Source organism: Chiloscyllium punctatum, chromosome 11, assembly GCF_047496795.1.
Source record: "Chiloscyllium punctatum isolate Juve2018m chromosome 11, sChiPun1.3, whole genome shotgun sequence".
NCBI classification, from domain to species: Eukaryota; Metazoa; Chordata; class Chondrichthyes; order Orectolobiformes; family Hemiscylliidae; genus Chiloscyllium; species Chiloscyllium punctatum.
This window is the reverse complement of record NC_092749.1, coordinates 44147160-44165999: the sequence shown is the minus strand read 5'-3', so window position 1 is coordinate 44165999 and position 18840 is coordinate 44147160. Positions and strand designations below refer to the sequence as shown.

The following is an 18840-nucleotide window of genomic DNA, read 5'->3' as shown; positions in this document are numbered from 1 at the left end:
ACAGGCACCACTTCCCACCTCTACCTCCGCTACATTGATGACTGCATTGGCGCCACCTCATGCTCCCGCGAAGAGGTTGAGCAATTCATCAACTTCACCAACACATTCCACCCTGACCTTAAATTTACCTGGACCATCTCTGACACCTCCCTCCCCTTCATGGACCTCTCCATCTCCATTAATGATGACCGACTTGACACTGACATTTTTTACAAACCCACCGACTCCCACAGCTACCTGGATTACACCTCTTCCCACCCTACCTCTTGCAAAAATGCCATCCTGTATTCCCAATTCCTCCGCCTCCACTGGATCTGCTCCCAGGAGGACCAGTTCCATCACAGAATACACCAGATGGCCTCCTTCTTTAGAGACCGCAATTTCCCTTCCCACGTAGTTAAAGATGTCCTCCAACACATGTTGTCTACATCCCGCACCTCTGCCCTCAGACCCCACCCCTCCAACCGTAACAAGGAGAGAACGCCCCTGGTGCTCACCTTCCACCCTACCAACCTTCGCATAAACCAAATCATCCGCCGACATTTCCGCCACCTCCAAACAGTCCCCACCACCTGGGATATATTTCCCTCCCCACCCCTTTCCGCCTTCTGCAAAGACCATTCCCTCCGCAACTACCTGGTCAGGTCCACGCCCCCAAACAACCCACCCTCCAATCCTGGCACTTTCCCCTGCCACCGCAGGAACTGTAAAACCTGTGCCCACACCTCCGCCCTCCCCTCTATCCAAGGTCCTAAAGGAGCCTTCCACATCCATCAAAGTTTTACTTGCACTTCCACTAATATCATTTATTGTATCCGTTGCTCCCAATGCGGTCTCCTCCACATTGGGGAGACTGGGCGCCTCCTAGCAGAGCGCTTTAGGGAACATCTCCGGGACACCCGCACCAATCAACCACACCGCCCCGTGGCCCAACACTTCAACTCCCCCTCCCACTCTGCCGAGGACATGGAGGTCCTGGGCCTCCTTCACCGCCGCTCCCTCACCACCAGACGCCTGGAGGAAGAACGCCTCATCTTCCGCCTCGGAACACTTCAACCCCAGGGCATCAATGTGGACTTCAACAGTTTCCTCATTTCCCCTTCCCCCACCTCACCCTAGTTCTAAACTTCCAGCTCAGTAACTGTCCCCATGACTTGTCTGGATTTGTCCTACCTGCCTATCTCCTTTTCCACCTATCCACTCCACCTTCTCCTCCCTGACCTATCACCTTCATCCCCTCCCCCACTCACCCATTGTACTCTATGCTACTTTCTCCTCACCCCCACCCTCCTCTAGTTTATCTCTCCATGCTTCAGGCTCACTGCCTTTATTCCTGATGAAGGGCTTTTGCCCGAAACGTCGATTTCGAAGCTACTTGGATGCTGCCTGAACTGCTGTGCTCTTCCAGCACCACTAATCCAGAATCTGGTTTCCAGCATCTGCAGTCATTGTTTTTACCTTGCAGCAGGTTACTAGCTCTTCGGTGCATCTTGAATTCCATGCTTACACAGGCAGCAAGAAAGGAACTTTTCTTCACGAAACAAAGACTGTTTGAATATGGTGCCAAGTCGGGCAGGTACCTGACATATCTTGCCAGGAGAAAGAATGCCCCCAATCCATCACCTCAATTAGGGATGGGACTAGGATAGTCACTTGCATCTCTGAAAAGATCAATGATGCATTTTGGAAGTTTTATTCTGAACTATACCAGTCTGAACATTGTGAGGATGGGTGGGCCAAGATGGAGTCTTTCTGTAAGAAGCTGGAACTTCCAGGTGTTACCTCTGAACAGGCGTTTTTTTCCTTAATGCTCCTTTAACAGTACAAGAGACACAGGAGGTTGTGAAGCAGATGCAAAGTGGGAAGGCGCCTGGCCCCACGGTTTCCCCTAGCTAGTTTTACAAATAATTTATAAGTAAACTGTCGGGACCAATATTAGACAAATATAATTACTTGCATAGCCATGATCGCCTCCCACCATCCCTGAGAGAGGCTAATATTTCTCTCGTTCTTAATAAAGACAAGACTCCAAAGGAATGTGTCTCCTAAAGACTTTAAATTCTGATTTTAAACTGCTGTCTAAGTTTTTTGTATTAATCTTGGAAACTGTGCTGCCTTCCATTGTCAAGGATGACTAGATGGTTTTATGAGAGGCAGTACAGTCTCTAATAATGTCAGAAGGTTGCTGAATACGATTCAAGCTTGTCAGAAGCAGTCGGTTCAGGGATTAGTGATCTCTTGATGCAGAAAAGTCATTTGATGGGGTCGACAAGCCGTATTTCTTCTCTACCCTTGAACGATTCCGATTGGGGAAGGTTTTTAATAGGTGGGTGAGGGTCCTCTATACTGATCCTCTGGCACTGGTTCTAACCAATGGTGTGAGATCTAGTAATTTTAATATTTGTAGGGGCATTCGGCAAGGCTGACCCTCTCACCTTTACTTTTTACATTGGTGATTGAGCCGCTGGCAGAGGCGATCCGTAGGGACCCTAATATAGCTGCTCCAGATGTAGGATCTAAATTGCATAACATCACATTATACGGAGATGATGTTCTTGTTTTTTTGTCGAATACAGTGGTCTTGGTATCCAATTTGATACAATGTATCAATTCATTTGGCTCCTTTTTGGGTTATAAGTTTAATTTCTCAAAATCAGGGCCATGTCCATGGGGGGGGGGGGGGGGGGGGGGCTTGGTCTTAGGAGAATATCTGAGGTGGACAGTGAATCACGTTCTCCTTCAAATAGTCACAGGAGGGTTTTCTTTATTTCGATATCTTTGTTATTCCAGTCTTTGATCAGTTGTTTAAGGCCAATTTTGCCCATTTGCTCCACAGGATTAAGCAAGGTTGTCAGCGATGGGAGGTGCTTTCAATATTCTGGCTCGGCTGGGTAGCTCTTATCAAAGTGAACGTTCTCCCCGTTTGCTATATTCTATACAAATGCTTCCTTTAATTTTTCCTCGGCAAATATTTCGGAGACTTAATGGATGGTTTTGCTCCTTTATTTGATGCTAACCTTATAAAGCTAGCTAAATTGTAGTTGCCTCATGGGTTGGGGGGAATGGACCGCCTGGATATTAAAAGATATCAATCAAGTGACGTTCTATCTTTTGTTAGAGACTGGGCTTGTGAGGATCCAGTGTCAATATGGCTAGATATTGAAGCCTCTCAATGTCTGTTGTTCGTCAGTAATCCAAAAATTATTAATACTGTTAAGGGATGGAGGGCAATGTGGCAGAGTGAGGTTAATATATCTAAAATGTCCTTTCTTACCCCTATAGCTCGTATGCTGGGCTTTCAGCCGGGGATAATGAACCCCAGATTTAAGCTTTGGGCAGCTAGGAAATCTCCTGTTTGGATGATTTATTTGAAGGTGAAATCATGATGTCCTTTGAACAAATAACCCATAAGTATGGTTGCGCTAGCAGAGACCTTTTTTGATTTTTTCACGTCAGGGATTTTATTCAAAAAGGGACCACGTTTTTGATGGATCCCTACAGATCTGTTACGGAGAAGAGGGTGCTTCATGCTAAAAGTACTCTCTGTATTAGTACTCTTCATCATTTGTTAGGAGGTGATCTTTCAGATGGCATTGAACGGCTTAGTGGGAGAGAGAACGAGGGGTTGAGATCTCTATGGAGGCGTGGGAGGACATTTGCTAGAATGCGAGGAAGATTTTGATCTGTAATAGGACCTATGTTATGCAGTTAAAGATTCTGCATAGGATCCATTTTGCCCCACACCATCTCTCAAAATACAAGGTGAGAGTATTTTCATTATGTCCTAAGTGTAAAGTAAATATCGGTACTCTCACTCATTGTTTATAGTCTTGCTGCAGCCTCCGTGCATGTTTGAGTGCTATGGCAGGAGTTATAGAGGGTTCTTGGAGACCGAGGTTAAAATGGATCCTATCTCTCTTCTCCTGGGCTTACCCAATCTATCTTCTCTAGACACTCATGGGAAAAAAAAACCTTTTTAATAGTGTCACTTTTTGTGCAAGGAAAAATATTCTAATGTGGGGTTTCTGAAAGCCCCATTGGTCTGTCAGGTTGGCATAGGTTTATCACAGAACATATTCCTCTGGACATTTTTACAAATATGGTACACTGGAAAACTGGAATTTTTTAATAGTCTAAAAAGGGTTGCCATATCCTATCTGGATGTAGATTTATCTGCCATCTTAACAAGGGCTTTTGTGTAGCCATGACAGCTTGATCCAGCCTACTTGATGTCCTCAAAGGAAGAATTTTGAATAAATTCATGTGTAATACTCAATTCACTTGAAGGTCAGGAGCTAAATGTTTTGTTGTGTTGAGCTGTTTTATTTATTATTCCCTTACTGTTTTTATTTTACATGAGTATAGTTGTGTTTTTTCCCCCATTGTTATATACATATACACTAAAGTTTTTGGGTCAGTACAGAGACTCAGCACTTAGCACTGTTGCCTCAGAGTAACAGGGACCTGGGTTCGATTCCAATCTCGGGTTACTGTCTGTCAAGTTTGCACATTCTCCTCACATCAGCGTCAGCTTCCTCCCACAATCCAAAACATGCGCAGGTCAGGTGAACTGGTTATGCTAAATTGCCCATAGTATTAGGTGCATTAGTTAGGGGGCAATGTATGGGTACGGGTGTGGGTTGCTCTTCAGGTGGTCAGTTTGGACTTGTTGGACCGAAGGGACTGTTTCCATACTGTAGGGAATCAAAAAAAAATCTTTCAATAAGAATATTTATAAAAACACATACAAATTATATCCTATAAACAGGACCCCAACATTATTTAATTTTTCTGTCCACAACGTTTATTTTACTTGAATTCAAATACAGGAATGGGTGCAATTAAGTCATGACATTGTCAGCTTGCTCAGTAAACACAGACCTCTGGTACATATGATACATCTACGGCGCTAAGATTTTGTCCCAGTCTGTTATTCGAGACTCTTCAGCCAAAATACTCCAGTTAGGGGAATGATCAGACGCGAGCCAGTTGAAATCGTCTATAACATTCCAATTGTTTTTCGTTCTATCTAAACCCGCTAGCTCAAAGTCCTTTTCAATGCCTTCGTACTTCCAGTTAAATGGAGCAAAGGAAACTCCAGTGCAGTCCTCAACGATGGCTCGGCTAGTCACATGCAAATATATATTAGCATCCTTAGTGTTATGGGTTCGCAGCTGCTGACAAGCGAAGGCAAAGGTGCAGCTAACGGACTGGTCAATGAACACTGAGGTAGAGACAGGTCCGCACAACACCTTCGAATTAGTGACATTCTTGACATGGAGAGTGTTGGGCGAACCCAAGAGCTGGACCACGCAGTTCGTCAACCGGGTCAACAACACATCCTTCCCGGTGATCTCGTCCGCCCGCCGGACCAGCATTTGGGAGTCGACGTCCGAAAAACCGCAGAGGTTTTCCTCGATCGCGACGGGGTCGCTCGGTTTCTTGTCGGACGGGGAATCGACGGACTTGGTTTGTTTGGGGGCGGCCCCTTCTTTTTTGCGGGACTTGAAAGCGAATTTCTTCTTGGGCAGGCACTCCTCCCTCTTCTCCGACACCATCCCCTGCAGCCTCTGCACGGCGTCCTGGGCCTGCCGCAGCTCGTAGGCAGACAGGAACATCATGCTGTCGTTGACAAACTTCTGCAGCCGCTGCATCTTCTGCAAGATTTCCTCGAAGCGGGCATTCAAAGCGCTTCGGTCGGTGCCTTCGCAGCTTTCCAGCAGCGCCTCGATCGCCACCCTCTCCTCCGAAAACGCCGTGTTGAAAAAGTTGGACTTTTCCTCCTTCACCGCGATCACATCTTTGGCCATTTTCCTCCTCTCCACCCCCTGCTGTCTCTCCTGGTCTCTCCGCTGCAGGATCTCCACCATTTTCTCTTTGCGCCGGTCATATTCCGGGATTTCTTCCGTTAAACTCTCCCGGTTCTCGCTCTCCCCGACGAGCGCCATCTTGAACCGTTTCTAACCGAACTCCCAGCATCGAGCCATTTAATTGGTCCTAACCCGGGCCGCGTGCCCCGGTGCTGGTCACTCTGATTGGCTGGTACCATAGGTCAGCGGTCGATGGGTGCAGTTCTGTCGTTGCTAGGCAGAAATCTGACCAATAGGAACATTCTTTTAAACAAAAGACCTTGGTAATGTGAGGCAGCGCCTGTGGCGGGTCAATTCAGGGGGGGATGACCATTTATTAGCACTGAGGCAAAATGGAAATTTAATGTGGAGCATGTTACAAACAAAGGGTGTGGGAGATGTATCATATATGAGGGAAGGAATTTTTATGGGGTGGCATGCGAGAGAGCAAATAGGATAAAGTTTCATGGTAGAAAAGCTTAAGGATATATCACAAGAAAGGATGTGTCCAGATGAGCTGTGAGTTAGAGTTCAGCAAAGCAGAAGTCTGTTTATTCATTCACTTAGTATTCAAAGTACATAACAAACAACAAAATAGAACATGAAACAAAATGGAAACAGATGTTGTGATCTGATGTTACTGATCTCAACGCTGGGTCCAGGAAGCTGTAAAATACCGAGTTGAGAAATGAACTGTTGTTCCTTGAGGTTGCAGTAAGCTTCACTCGTGACCAAAGACATAGGAATACAAACAAGGTGGGAAAGTAAAATGACAAAAAGCTCACAGTTATGCCTGCAGCATGAATAGAAGGGTTCATAAGGCAGTCGCGAACCTGCATTTAAGACCACGTTGTGAGCATTAGCATAACTTTAAACTACTTTAAAGTAAATTACTTTGTAATTTGGGAAGAGTGCTTTGGGCCTTGGTGCGAGAGTGTTTAAGGCTTTGAATGGTGTGAGAAAGGAAGTAAACTGAGGCATCTCCTATGCTGGCGTGGATAGGTAACTGGGAAAGGGATAGCTGAGGAATGATTCTTGGTGTTGTAGAGGAACGGGTCCCTTTGGAATTTTAAAAGGGAAGGACAGGGAGAGATGTGATTGGTGGAGGCTTTGTGTTGAAGGTAACAGAAATGGCAGTGTTCTGTTCCAAAACACATAGTAAGATGGAAGGGAGGGGTTGGTTTTGAGCAAAACTGTAAATAATAGTATACTCCACTATGTTTAATCTATCAATCCTTTAGGGATGAGAATCTTTGAAGAGAAAGGAAGACATTAGAAGGTTGAGAAGAACAATTAGGAGAATGGAATAGAGGAACTATAGTTAAGTAGGATGTGCGACACCTGTGGGAGATAGAATGATTGCAGCATAATAGGTTTAGGGCAAGTAAAGGTGGCAGGGTGTAGGAAAGGAAGAACAAAGGGAGGGAATGTAATAGGATAACATGAGAACAAATAAAAAAGCAAATGGTTTCTGGTAGAAAAGCTAAACGATTTAACATACCAATGGATGTGGTGAATTTGTATGGTAGGGATATTTTAAAAACTTTTTATTTCAGGTGTAGGGATGATAGTTAGTTGCCCAACTTCCACCACAAGGGAGCATAAAATTGTAACAAGTGGTCTTGGGCACCTACCCAATTCAGAAAATCAGAATAAATACCTTCATCCAAAGCACGGTAGGAACGTCGAACTTGCTACCACATGGAGTGGTTGAGGTGAGTTATTTCACAGAGGTGTTATGGCATAGAAGGAGGCATTGATCCACTGTGTCAACACCAGCTCTTCAAATGAGCATTATTACTTAGTATCAATTTTATGATTCTTCTCCACATCTTTGCATATTACTTCAATCTAAAGAGAATTTCCCAATGCCCTTTTAAATGTCTCAACTGATTCTGCTTCCACTGTTGATGTATTTAAGAGGAAACTGGACAAAGGGAATAGATGGTTATAATGGTAGGTTAGATTGGAAAAGATGCCAGTTGTCTCTAAAGGAGATGAAGTACCAGCATGAACTGATTGGGCTAAATTGTTCATTTCTGTACAGTGTATACTTTGTAATCCATGAAAAATAATAAATATATTACAGGAGCAACGAAATGCAAATATCAAATAAATGATAAAAACATGACTGTTCAAAATATATTCCATGCCCTATGGTGCCTACCAGTCTTAGAACCAAGCCTATTTACAAAATAAAGCAGCATGGGCAGTAAGGGGTGCATTATCAGACTGCATTGGGTTGGTTTAAGATAAAGTACTTGGGAAACTTGATCCAATATGGGAATTTGGCATGTGGGTGAAAGAAATGTTTTAAGTCAATTTTAATGCAAGTCAAGCTTGCTGTGTGTGGAGCTGTGAAGGGAGGAGTATATGTTTCTTTCTGAGCAGTTAGTTGCCTAACGATGGCAACTATTCCTCAAAGTTGAGAATTTTTTATTTTTTAAGATCAGTGTAATTCAAGAAAAAATAGTTTATAATAAATAGTACAGAAGTAAGATTAAGGTATGGCAGTACAACTCAGCCAAAGTGGAATACTTATCTGGTGGTTTCTGGGGAGTTAGGGCACTTGATGTGAACTGGTCAAACACATGTAATGAGTGACATTGCTGCACAATCTTGATATCCAAGTTTAGGAGCCAAACAGTGGGTGAGGTCACTGTGGTTCATTGCAAGGCATATAACTATGTGGATAGCATATTCAGAGAGGTGGTCACACCACAAACAGCATGCAGATAGAAAGGGAATAGGTGACCACCAGGTAGTCAAAGACAACCAGGCAGGTAGTATAGAATCCCTTAAGGTCTTGCTCACCAATAGGTTTTCCATACTTAATACTGGTAAGGGTAATACTTCCTCAGAAGAGTGCAGTAAAAACTTGGCACCATGCAGCCCAGTTGTGCAGGAGGGAAGGAGGATGAGGATGAGGGGGAGTGCAGTAGTGAAAGGGGAATGGATAGGTATTTCTGTGGTTGTAGTCTAACTCCAGGATAGTATGTTGCTTCCCTGGTGCCAAGGTCAAGGATATTACATAAAGATTGTGGAAAATTTTCTGGGAGAAGGTGAACAGGTAAAGGTTGTGGTCCATGTTGGTACCATAGTCTAAACTCACGGGTGAGGAAAGTGATTGAAATGACTATTTAGGATAGAAACACATGTGATCAGAAAGAGCCAGCTCAGTTTACTGAAGGGAAAATCATGTTTAACTAATTTGCTGGAGCTTTTGTAAACTGTTAACAGAGAATTAATGAGGCTGACACAGTTGATATGGTATATGCATTCTTCCAAAAGGCAGTGCTAAATAACAGAATTGTGAGAAACGTTATAGCTCATGGAATAAGTAGTTGCAATGTGAGTTAGGGTTAGAGTTAGGCTGAGGGACAGGAAAGAAAGGCTAATGGTTAATGGATATTTTCAGGCTGTAAGTTTGTAATGGAGTTCCCCAGGAATCTTGGTTTCCTGATTGAAGATGGCAGTGGAGCATGGGAGCTGAGCCTAGGACTTGTCTGCTCCCATTGGTTTTTTTTTCATTGTTTTCCTTCTTTTCACTTTTGTTCTTCATTTTCTTTTTAAAGCCTGGAGAGTGGCAGGTGAAGGAGGAAGCCTCCAGTGGCAGCAACACTGGGATGGGGTGGAGCCCAGGGGTTTCCTGTCGAATGAGGAGCAGGTCCTGGGCTGAATCTTTTGGCTCAGACTCACAGACAGGGCTGGGGAACCAGTTCCAGAGTGGGCCTGGGTGTTTGAAGGAGCGGAAGCATCAGCAAAAAGGACTTGGCAGATTGGCCACAGCGTCTGGAGGAGTGTTGGATTGGGAACAGGAGGCTTCTCTCACCCTCAGCAACAAGGTGGCTTCCAGTAGCCTGGTATGGTAGTCTCAGCTTGGCATGGTGGTCTTCTTCACGGATTGAAAATTGGAAAATTGGTTGGCTGACAGGAAACAAAGAGTAGTGATAAACAGCTCCTTTTCGGAAAGGCAGGCGGTGACCAGTGGTGTGCCGCAGGGATCAGTGCTGGGACTGCAGCATTTTACAATGTACATTAATGATATAGATAAAGGTGTTAAAAGTAATATTAGCAAATTTGCTGATGACACAAAGCTGGGTGGCAGGATGAAATGTGAAGAGGATGTTAGGACAATATAAGGTGACCTGGACAGTCTAGGTGAGTGGACAGATGCATGGCAGATGCAGTTTAATGTGGATAAGTGTGTGATTATCCATTTTGGTGGCAGGAACAGGAAGGCAGATTACTACCTAAATGGAGTCAAGTTAGGTAAAGGGGCAGTACAACGAGATCTAGGTGTTCTTGTACATCAGTCAATAAAAGCAAGCATGCAGGTACAGCAGGCAGTGAAGAAAGCTAATAGCATGCTGGCCTTCATAACAAGAGGAAATGAGTATAGAAGCAAAGAGGTCCTTATGCAGCTGTACAGGGCCCTGGTGAGACCGCACCTGGAACATTGTGCGCAGTTTTGGTTTCCAAATTTGAGGAAAGACATTCTGGCTATTGAGGGATTGCAGCAAAGGTTCACGAGGTCAATTCCTGGAATGGCGGGACTATCTTACGTTGAAAGATTGGAGCGACTGGGCTTGTATACCCTTGAGTTTAGAAGGCTGAGGGGATCTGATTGAGACATATAAGATTATTAAAGGATTGGACACTCTAGAGGCAGGAAGCATGTTTCCACTGATGGGTGAGTCCTGAACCAGAGGACACAGTTTAAAAATATGGGGTAGGCCACTTAGAACAGAGTTGAAGAGAAACTTCTTCACCCAGAGATTAGTGGATTATGGAATGTTCTGCCTCAGAAGGCAGTGGAGGCCCAGTCTCTGGATTAATTTAAGAAAGAGTTGGATAGAGCTCTCAAGGATAGTGGAATCAAGGGTTATGGGGATAAGGCAGGAACAGGATACTGATTGAGGATGATCAGTCATGATCATAATGAATGGTGGTGCTGGCTCGAAGGGCAGAATGGCCTACTCCTGCACCTCTTGTCTATTAAGTGGAGTATAGTGGGTATAGTGTGTCCTGGGTGTGGTATTCTCGTCCCGGAATGGCAGACTTGTCTTGGCTATATCTTCAGGGTATTCCATTGTTCCTTAATCAGCTTCCCCCAAGCCCAGGAGCCATTAACTGAACTGTGACGAACTTTGTCTTAATGTTTTTTATTATATATATCTGTCATTAATATAGCTGCTGTGGTGTGGTGGCTTATAAAACCTTTCACTATACTTTCATGTAAAAGTACATGTGACAATAAATTTCTATTCTATATGTTAATGATCAAGATCTTGGTGTGCAGAGGACAATTTCAAAGTCTGTAGATGATGTAAAACTTGGAAGCATTGTAAACTGTGAGGATGACAGTGTAAAACTATAAGTTGGTGGAATGGACATAAATATGGCAAATGATGTGAAATGCAGATAAGTGTGAGGTGATAAATTTTGGTATAATGAATAAGGAGATGCAGTATAAAATAAAGGGTGCTCCCCTGGAGGGTCTGCAGGAAAACAGCCTGGATATACATGTATACAAGAAATTAAAGATGGAAGAATAGGAAGACCAAGCAGTTAATAAAATACAATAGTCTGGGCTTTATTTGTAGGGGTATAGAGTGTAAGAGCAAAGAAATTATACTGAACTTTTATAATGTAAAAGTGAGACCTCAGTTGGAGTACTGCATAGAGTTCTGGGCAACAGACTATAGAAATGATATGAATGCATTAGAAATATTGCAAAAGAAATTTATGAGAATGGTCCAGAGATGAGACACTTCAATTATGAGGGAATACTAGAGAAGTTGGAACAGATTTCCGTGGAGAGGTGAAGGGTAAGCACAGATCTGATCGAAATTTTCAAATTCATGAGGGGGGCAGACAAAGTAGATTGGGAGAAACTGTTCCATCATAAAAGCATTGTGAAAAAAAAGAGAAAAAATTATATTGAGAGAGATTTAAATAATTTGCAAAAGAGGCAAATGTAATGAGAAAAAAAATCATTGCAAGTAATTAGGATTTGGAACACACTGCTTGATTGTGTGATGTAGTTAGTTTCAATTGAGATATTCAAAAGCATATTAGAATGTTATTTACATAGAAACAACATTCAGTGTTATGGATAAAAAGCAGGAAAATAGCACCAAGTCATTCAGTGAGCCAGAAAATAGGTGATGGGTATCTTTATTTACAATACAATGATTTCAATACAGAAACAGATTGATGAGGTCATTCAGCCCATTGTCTGTGTCAGCTGTTTGACACAGCAATCCATTTAGATTTGTCTTTCCACATCACTACTCTTCCCTCCAAGCATGCAATTTTTTCCTTGTTCAATTATTTACCTAATTCCCTTTTGAAAGTTTTTATTGAATCTGCTTGCTGAACCCTTCATACAATGCATTCCAGATGACAGATATTGATTTGCACAGAGAATGTGTTATACTTATGTTGCCTTTGCTAATCACCTTAACAATATTCTCTAGTTATTGCCCCTTTTGCGAATGGACACAGTTTCTCCTTACTAACTTTCAAATAAAACAGCACAATCAAATTATTACTTTTTTCTGTTGTAAGGAGAACAATCTCAGTCTTTCTTATCTCTCCACATAACTGAAGTCTTTCATCCTTGTGACCAATCTTGTAAACGTCCAATTTCCCCTTAAGACTTTGACATCCTTCCTAAGATGTGGTGCCCAGAATTAGCCACACATTTAAGGTTGGACCTAACAAATTTCAGAAAGTGATTGTAACTTCATGTGTGTACCACTCTTCTCGGGTATCTTTCTTCCTTAAGTTCAAATTAATATTTATTAGGATTTTTTGCTGAAATTGAAAATCTTATTTATTTCAAAGCAGGGGATTGATGCTGAAACTGTAAAAACTGTTAGGCCATAGCTAGAGTATTGTGTGCAATTCTGGAATCCACATTATAGGAGGGATGTGATTGTACTGGACAGAGTATAGAGGAGATGAACAAGATGTTGCTTGGCTGAAGAGTTTCAGTTATGAAGAGAGATTGGATAGACTTTGATAGTTTCCTCTGCTCCAAGGAAAACGTGATTGAGATATATGAAATTATGAAGGGCTGAGACAGGAGATGAGAATAAATTCTTCCCCTTGGTGGAGGGATGAATTACTGGAGAGCATCGATTTAAGGTCTAGAGAGGGGATGTGAGGAAATTTGTTTTCAGTCAGAGAATGGTGGGAATCTGGAATTCACTGCCTGGAAGGTGGTAGAGGCAGAAACCCTCATAACATTGAAGTAGTATTTACATGTACATTTGCGATGCCAAGGCATACATTGATATGGGTCAAGTCAGATTAGAATAGTTAGGTGGTTGTTTTTGACCAGTACAGACTTGCAATGGGCTGAAGTATCTTTTTCTATGCTGTAGATATATTTGCGATACTAATGCGAGGGTATGGAAACTGCTTAGTCATGATGGTCCAGTCATCGTGTGTGTTGCTGTGGTTTTGGTGCAGGTAATAATCTCAGCTTGCTGTATGTAGAAGTTGTAGATACCAGAGCTATATTGACTTGTATTCATTTAATTGCCTTTAATGTAATAGAATGATTCAAGGTGTTTCTCAGAAGCATTATGAAGCAGAACTGAACACAGATGTAGAAGATGACAGGAAGAGAGCCAAAAGCTTATTCAGAGGCTGGTTTTAAGCACTGTCTTAAAGGAATAAAAAGGTAGGGAGGCACAGGGATTTAGGGAGGGAATTCTGGAGCTTAAGAGTTTAAGGAACTAAAGACACTGCCACCAATAGTACAAAGATTAAAGGTGAAGTTTGCCACAGACTAAAATTAGTTAAGTGCAGATATCTGAAATGATTGAGGGGATACATGGGATTACAGAGCTACAGAAGTGCAAAACAATGGAGGGATTTTAAAAACACAAGCATTTCAAAGTATTGCTTGACCAAGAGCCAACATAGGTCAGTCTCTAGGCACTGTAGAATATGGGAGCTCTGCTAGACGTGCAATAGAATAGTCAAGTCTAGATATAATAAATCCATAGATGTGCAAATGTGCTAAGGCAGGGGAGGACCTGGGTGATGTTGCTGAATTTGATTTAGTCAACCTCGGTGATGTTGTACAAATGTGAGCCACTCACTTTGGAATCAGAAATTACATGAGGAGACAGAGTTGACAGCTAAGGATGGAATCTGTGGCAGGGAGCAAAAACATTGGTTTTGGGCTTCCCAAAAAGTCCAGTTAGAGAAAATCTCTGATCATTCTCTGCTGCCACAAACAAACAGTTTGATAATTCAGCACCTTTGGAGGAGTTGAGAGGTTGTAACAAGGTAAAGCTGGGTGTTGTCCAGGTCCATGTGAAAACTAATGCTATGTTACTGGATAATGTCACTTAAGGGTAGTATGTAGGTAAAAGGAGGTGGCTAAGGATAGAATTTTGGGAGACACCAGAGATGGTAGTGTGACAGCAGGAAAAGGTTGACCATGAGAACCTTTTTCCACGTATGGAGTCAGCTATTACGAGGGGGCATAGATTTAAATTAAGAGGTGGTAGGTATAGGACAGATGTTAGGGGTAGATTCTTTACTCAGCGAGTCGTGAGTTCATGGAATGCCCTGCCAGTAGCAGTGGTGGACTCTCCCTCTTTATGGGCATTTAAACGGGCATTGGATAGGCATATGGAGGATAGTGGAGAAAGTGAGGACTGCAGATGCTGGAGATCAGAGCTGAAAATGTGTTGCTGGAAAAGCGCAGCAGGTCAGGCAGCATCCAAGGAACAGGAGAATCGACGTTTCGGGCATCAGCCTTTCTTCCTGAAGAAGGGCTGATGCCCGAAACGTCGATTCTCCTGTTCCTTGGATGCTGCCTGACCTGCTGCGCTTTTCCAGCAACACATTTTCAGATATGGAGGATAGTGGGCTAGTATAGGTTAGGTGGGCTTGGATCGGCGCAAAATCGAGGGCCAAAGGGCCTGTACTGCGCTGTATTTTTCTATGTTCTATAAAAGAGCCTTTACAAATGATATTCTGTTTATGTATATAGAGGGAAGGATTCAGCCAAATAAGTCCTACCCAGCTGGATTACAAAATCATGACAGGTTTCAGGTCTGGTGACTAAAAGAAGAAATTGGAGACATAAGGGTTGAGGAAACTGGTCAAGGAGTTTAGCAGTTAGTAACATATGTTGTGGTTCTGTTCGCCGAGCTGGGAATTTGTGTTGCAGACGTTTCGTTCCCTGTCTAGGTGACATCCTCAGTGCTTGGGAGCCTCCTGTGAATCCTTAGTAGCCACACACTCAGATGACAAGCAACATGAGTTTGACTGGGACAACACTACTATTATCGGACAAGCCAAACAGAGAACAGCCAGGGAATTCCTAGAGGCATGGCACTCATCCACTGATTCAATCAACAAGCACATCGACCTGGACCCAATATACTGGCCACTGCAGCGGACAGCTGGAACTGACAACCGGAAGTGGCAGATACAAATCACTGTAAATGCCGGAGGAAACATCACAGAAGCACTTCACGAGAGTGGCTCCCAAGCACTGAGGATGTCACCTAGACAGGGGACGAAACGTCTGCAACACAAATTCCCAGCTCAGCGAACAGAACCACAACAACGGGCACCCGAGTTACAAATCTTCTCCCAAAGTTAGTAACATATGCAGCAAGGAGCTAATGGTTAGATAGGGGTACGGTTGCACAGTAGACCACTGTCAGAAAGAAAGAAGGTACGGTATGTGTCAGGATGTAGGTGTGTAGCATGTTGCATGATGATATTTGAAAAAGGTAGGGATTTCTGAGGGATAGGAGACTGTGCAGTGAAGCTAGAATAGGGCAATGTGGAGTTAAATTTGTAGGAGACATCTCTATTACCGTCTTTGAATTTCAGCATGTCTAAGCTGCTATGCTCTTTTCTGCTGTTGCTTGTCTGGAGTGGTAGCCTCAGTGAAATCGCAGTAACGCTGTAGTATTCCTAGAACCAGCTAAGTGACAGAATCTGTTGCATCTAAAGTCCTGCTCTCGAAAGCTACTTAGTATGAAAGATCTTGCTAACTCAGCTAAGGCATGGTTCCAAAATCCCTAAGAGCCAATAATAATTACCAGAGACTTTCCTTAATAGAGACAGGAATCTTTTCTCAAGTGGTTATGCAGCTCTATTTTTACTATTTTAGTTGGAATAAAGGGGCAGAAAACTTTATTAAATCACTCTAAGAATTCACAGTCCGATGCAATGACTCTGAAGATGTTCTTTGTTATACCTTTTCAAATAATACCAACAGATACTTACTCTCTTAATTATAGTTTGGTAGACAACTGAAATAGAATAGTGGAGATATTGTGCAGCTAACTTCAGGGAAGCAGTCAAAAGCAGGCCGAACTTTTCACATTCTTATCAAACTTTGGTTTTGGATATCAGGAATAGATTAGAATGGTTGTTACAATATACTTCTAACTAAATTAAGACTAAACTAAACAAAATATTTGAATTACTTTTTCAATAAAACAAGTTTCGCTCCATTGCATGAAACTATGATCAACACTTTCTAAATAAATGGTGGTGCAAATTTTACTCTATTAAGTTTAGTACAAATGTATGTGAAAGTATTTGTCAGACCCAGTCAATGGAAATAATCGCGAGTCAATTGTAATTGACCAAGGTAATCCTTAATTAAAAGTCAAACTTTGCAACTTATAGAACCCATATTCTAAACAAAGGCTATTGTACTTTCTGTACTGTCCCGGAAATCGTGCAAGTATGTTTTTCTTCAAGAGGTTCCTGTGCGGGCAGGGATAGATTGTATAAAACACAGAGTGAAAAAGACTACGCCATTGTAACGCTTTCGTGTTTTCTATATGGAACAAATTGTGAAATAGCAGAACATAAATTACCTTAAGATCTGATGTTTACATGCATTATAACAAATACATGTACGTTTAGAACCAGCAAACATATGCAACAGAATGAATACCTGTACTCTTCGTTCCTAATACGTGGTTATTTCATACACAGGTATTCGCATATAGATAGAACTAAAGAAATTGACTAATTATTGACAGAGCTTAGAACCGTGCAAAGTAATCATTGCATTTAACTATATTTCGCTAGGCAGAGATGCTTTAAAAAGATTCTTACAATTAAATGCATGATCAACTTCTGTAACATACAGATATTTCCACTCAGGTCGCTAAAGCTAAACAATTTATTCCTGATTTATCAAAAAATTCTTTCAACATAAAATGAAATTACACTCACAGACTGTTGCAAAAGTTGGTCTTTTCCCGATGCTTGAACAAAATAAAATAGCGTTGTTGAATTAGTATTTTTGTACAGTTTAAGTTACAGCATTGGCCATACCACGCAAAGTGGAATTCAGTCCCACTATTCAGAAACGAATCGCATCAAATATTAGATCGTTTTATAAGATTTCTGAAAACGACAGTTCAACAACTATCCCAACAGAAGTTTTGTTTTGTAAATACTCAAAAGGAGTTAGAGAGAACAAAAATGTTTCCACACTCCCCCACTGGGATATTCGATCCAGAGAAGAGTCCAGCATTTCCAATGTTCTACAATGAAAAGTTCACACCAAATTTGCAAAACCCTACTCAGATATCCCTGTGGTGTAAGCATGGAAATGAAAAAAAGATCGTTACCAGAGATCTCTTAACTTTTCTTTTTCCCCGAAAAAAGATATTTGTTATTCAATGTGTGAAATGTAAAGAAATCAGACTTGGGTAAATTAAGCGCAGTAGGACTGACTCACATCAGCTGCTTCTGTCCCTCCCATCCCCGCGACAGGACTGAGCAGTGACCAATGGGCGCAGCTCGGGGAGTGGGTGGGGTCTCCATCGCTGGCCAATGGGCTGCGGTGGGCGGTTGCAAGGCGCACGTTTGTTTGTTCAGGGTAAGGACCCCGGCCCATGCGCAGCGCTTCGTGCAGCGCGCGGGGGGGGGGGGGGGGTTGGCTTTGCTGAAATATCTCGGTTCACTTTCCTTACCAATTCCAGGACATTTCGCTTTTGAAGGAAAACACAATAAAAGAAATATATCTATATCACATACAAGTAATAACCGCGGCTTCCAAAATCCTTGAAAAATCGCAAGATATTTGCCCTTCCAAACCGATGATGTCATGTGATCCTGGGACCCAGCAAGAACAAAATTTCAGTCCAATTTCGACAATAAAACACAATTTATTAAGATCATTTTTTTTCTTATTGCTTTGGAGAGTTGGGGATATGGAGGGTGAGGGGGAAACTTACAAGAAAACTGAGTTTTTTCCCCTCCCCCCTTTTGAAAATAAATATTCCCGCAATGGAAATGTTTTTCGACGAAATCAAAAAAAAATTGGGAAGTAAAACATTCAAAGGGAACAGAACAACGATCCTCGCACTTACATAAAAATAAGTTTTCAAACATTTCCCACTCCCCACTTTCGCCCCCCCCCCCAAGAGAACAAAAAGGCACATGAAACAAACATATGTTCAAACAAAGCAAAGTGGCTTGCAGATTTTTTTTTAAAAAAGAAAGGCGATTTTAAAAAATAATAAAGACAGACGTGTAATGTTTTCTACATTTAAAAAACGTGTTTTTTTTTCCTTACAGGAAAATGCCCTGAACAGCTCTTACTTTTCAATGTGTGTGGAGTTGGATTTTTTTTTGTTCTTGGTCATCTCGCCCCTGATTTGATGGCGAGGAAACCCCGTTGACAAGGCACGCTTCATGACGGTGAGTTCCTTCAGTGTATTATAATTTTGTGATAAAATTTTCAAGGAAAAAAAACAACTCCTTCGGGGAGGGGGGGGGGGAAGCAAGAAAAAAAAATAGGGTCTAAGGGAAAATATATTTTTGGAAAAAAAAACCACCTCCCCATCTTTAGGAACTGCAGCAGCAAGCCGAAGGGAAAATATAATAATCACCCAACAACGATAACAGCACCACCAAAAGAAAAAAAAAGCTATTCAAGTGGCCCACTTCTTTATACAAAATATACTCTTAAACC

At 42.2% G+C, this 18840-nt stretch overlaps 2 protein-coding genes across 6 annotated transcripts in view; one reads left to right on the top strand and one right to left on the bottom strand.

Annotated features, from left to right (window-relative positions):
* Positions 1-4901: 4901 nt before the first annotated feature.
* Positions 4902-5948, bottom strand: tbcc (tubulin folding cofactor C). Its single transcript, XM_072580700.1, has one exon. The coding sequence runs from the start codon at positions 5946-5948 to the stop codon at positions 4902-4904; it is 1047 nt and encodes a 348-aa protein (XP_072436801.1).
* A 140-nt stretch (positions 5949-6088) lies between these two features.
* Positions 6089-18840, top strand: part of bicral (BICRA like chromatin remodeling complex associated protein) — a 91443-nt gene continuing 78691 nt past the window's right edge. For 2 of the 5 annotated variants that reach the window (XM_072580696.1, XM_072580693.1), the window contains exons 1-2: positions 6089-7564; positions 18444-18566. The gene's annotated coding sequence lies outside the window, so the exon portion shown is untranslated. Of the gene's footprint in view, positions 7565-17798; positions 18567-18840 lie in introns of those variants that run through there. The other 3 variants (XM_072580697.1, XM_072580694.1, XM_072580695.1) reach the window with 2 other exon arrangements.

What these genes read in the sequence shown, in the direction of transcription:
- tbcc (XM_072580700.1), bottom strand. Translation starts at nt 5,948, where the DNA reads ATGGCGCTCGTCGGGGAGAGCGAGAACCGGGAGAGTTTAACGGAAGAA.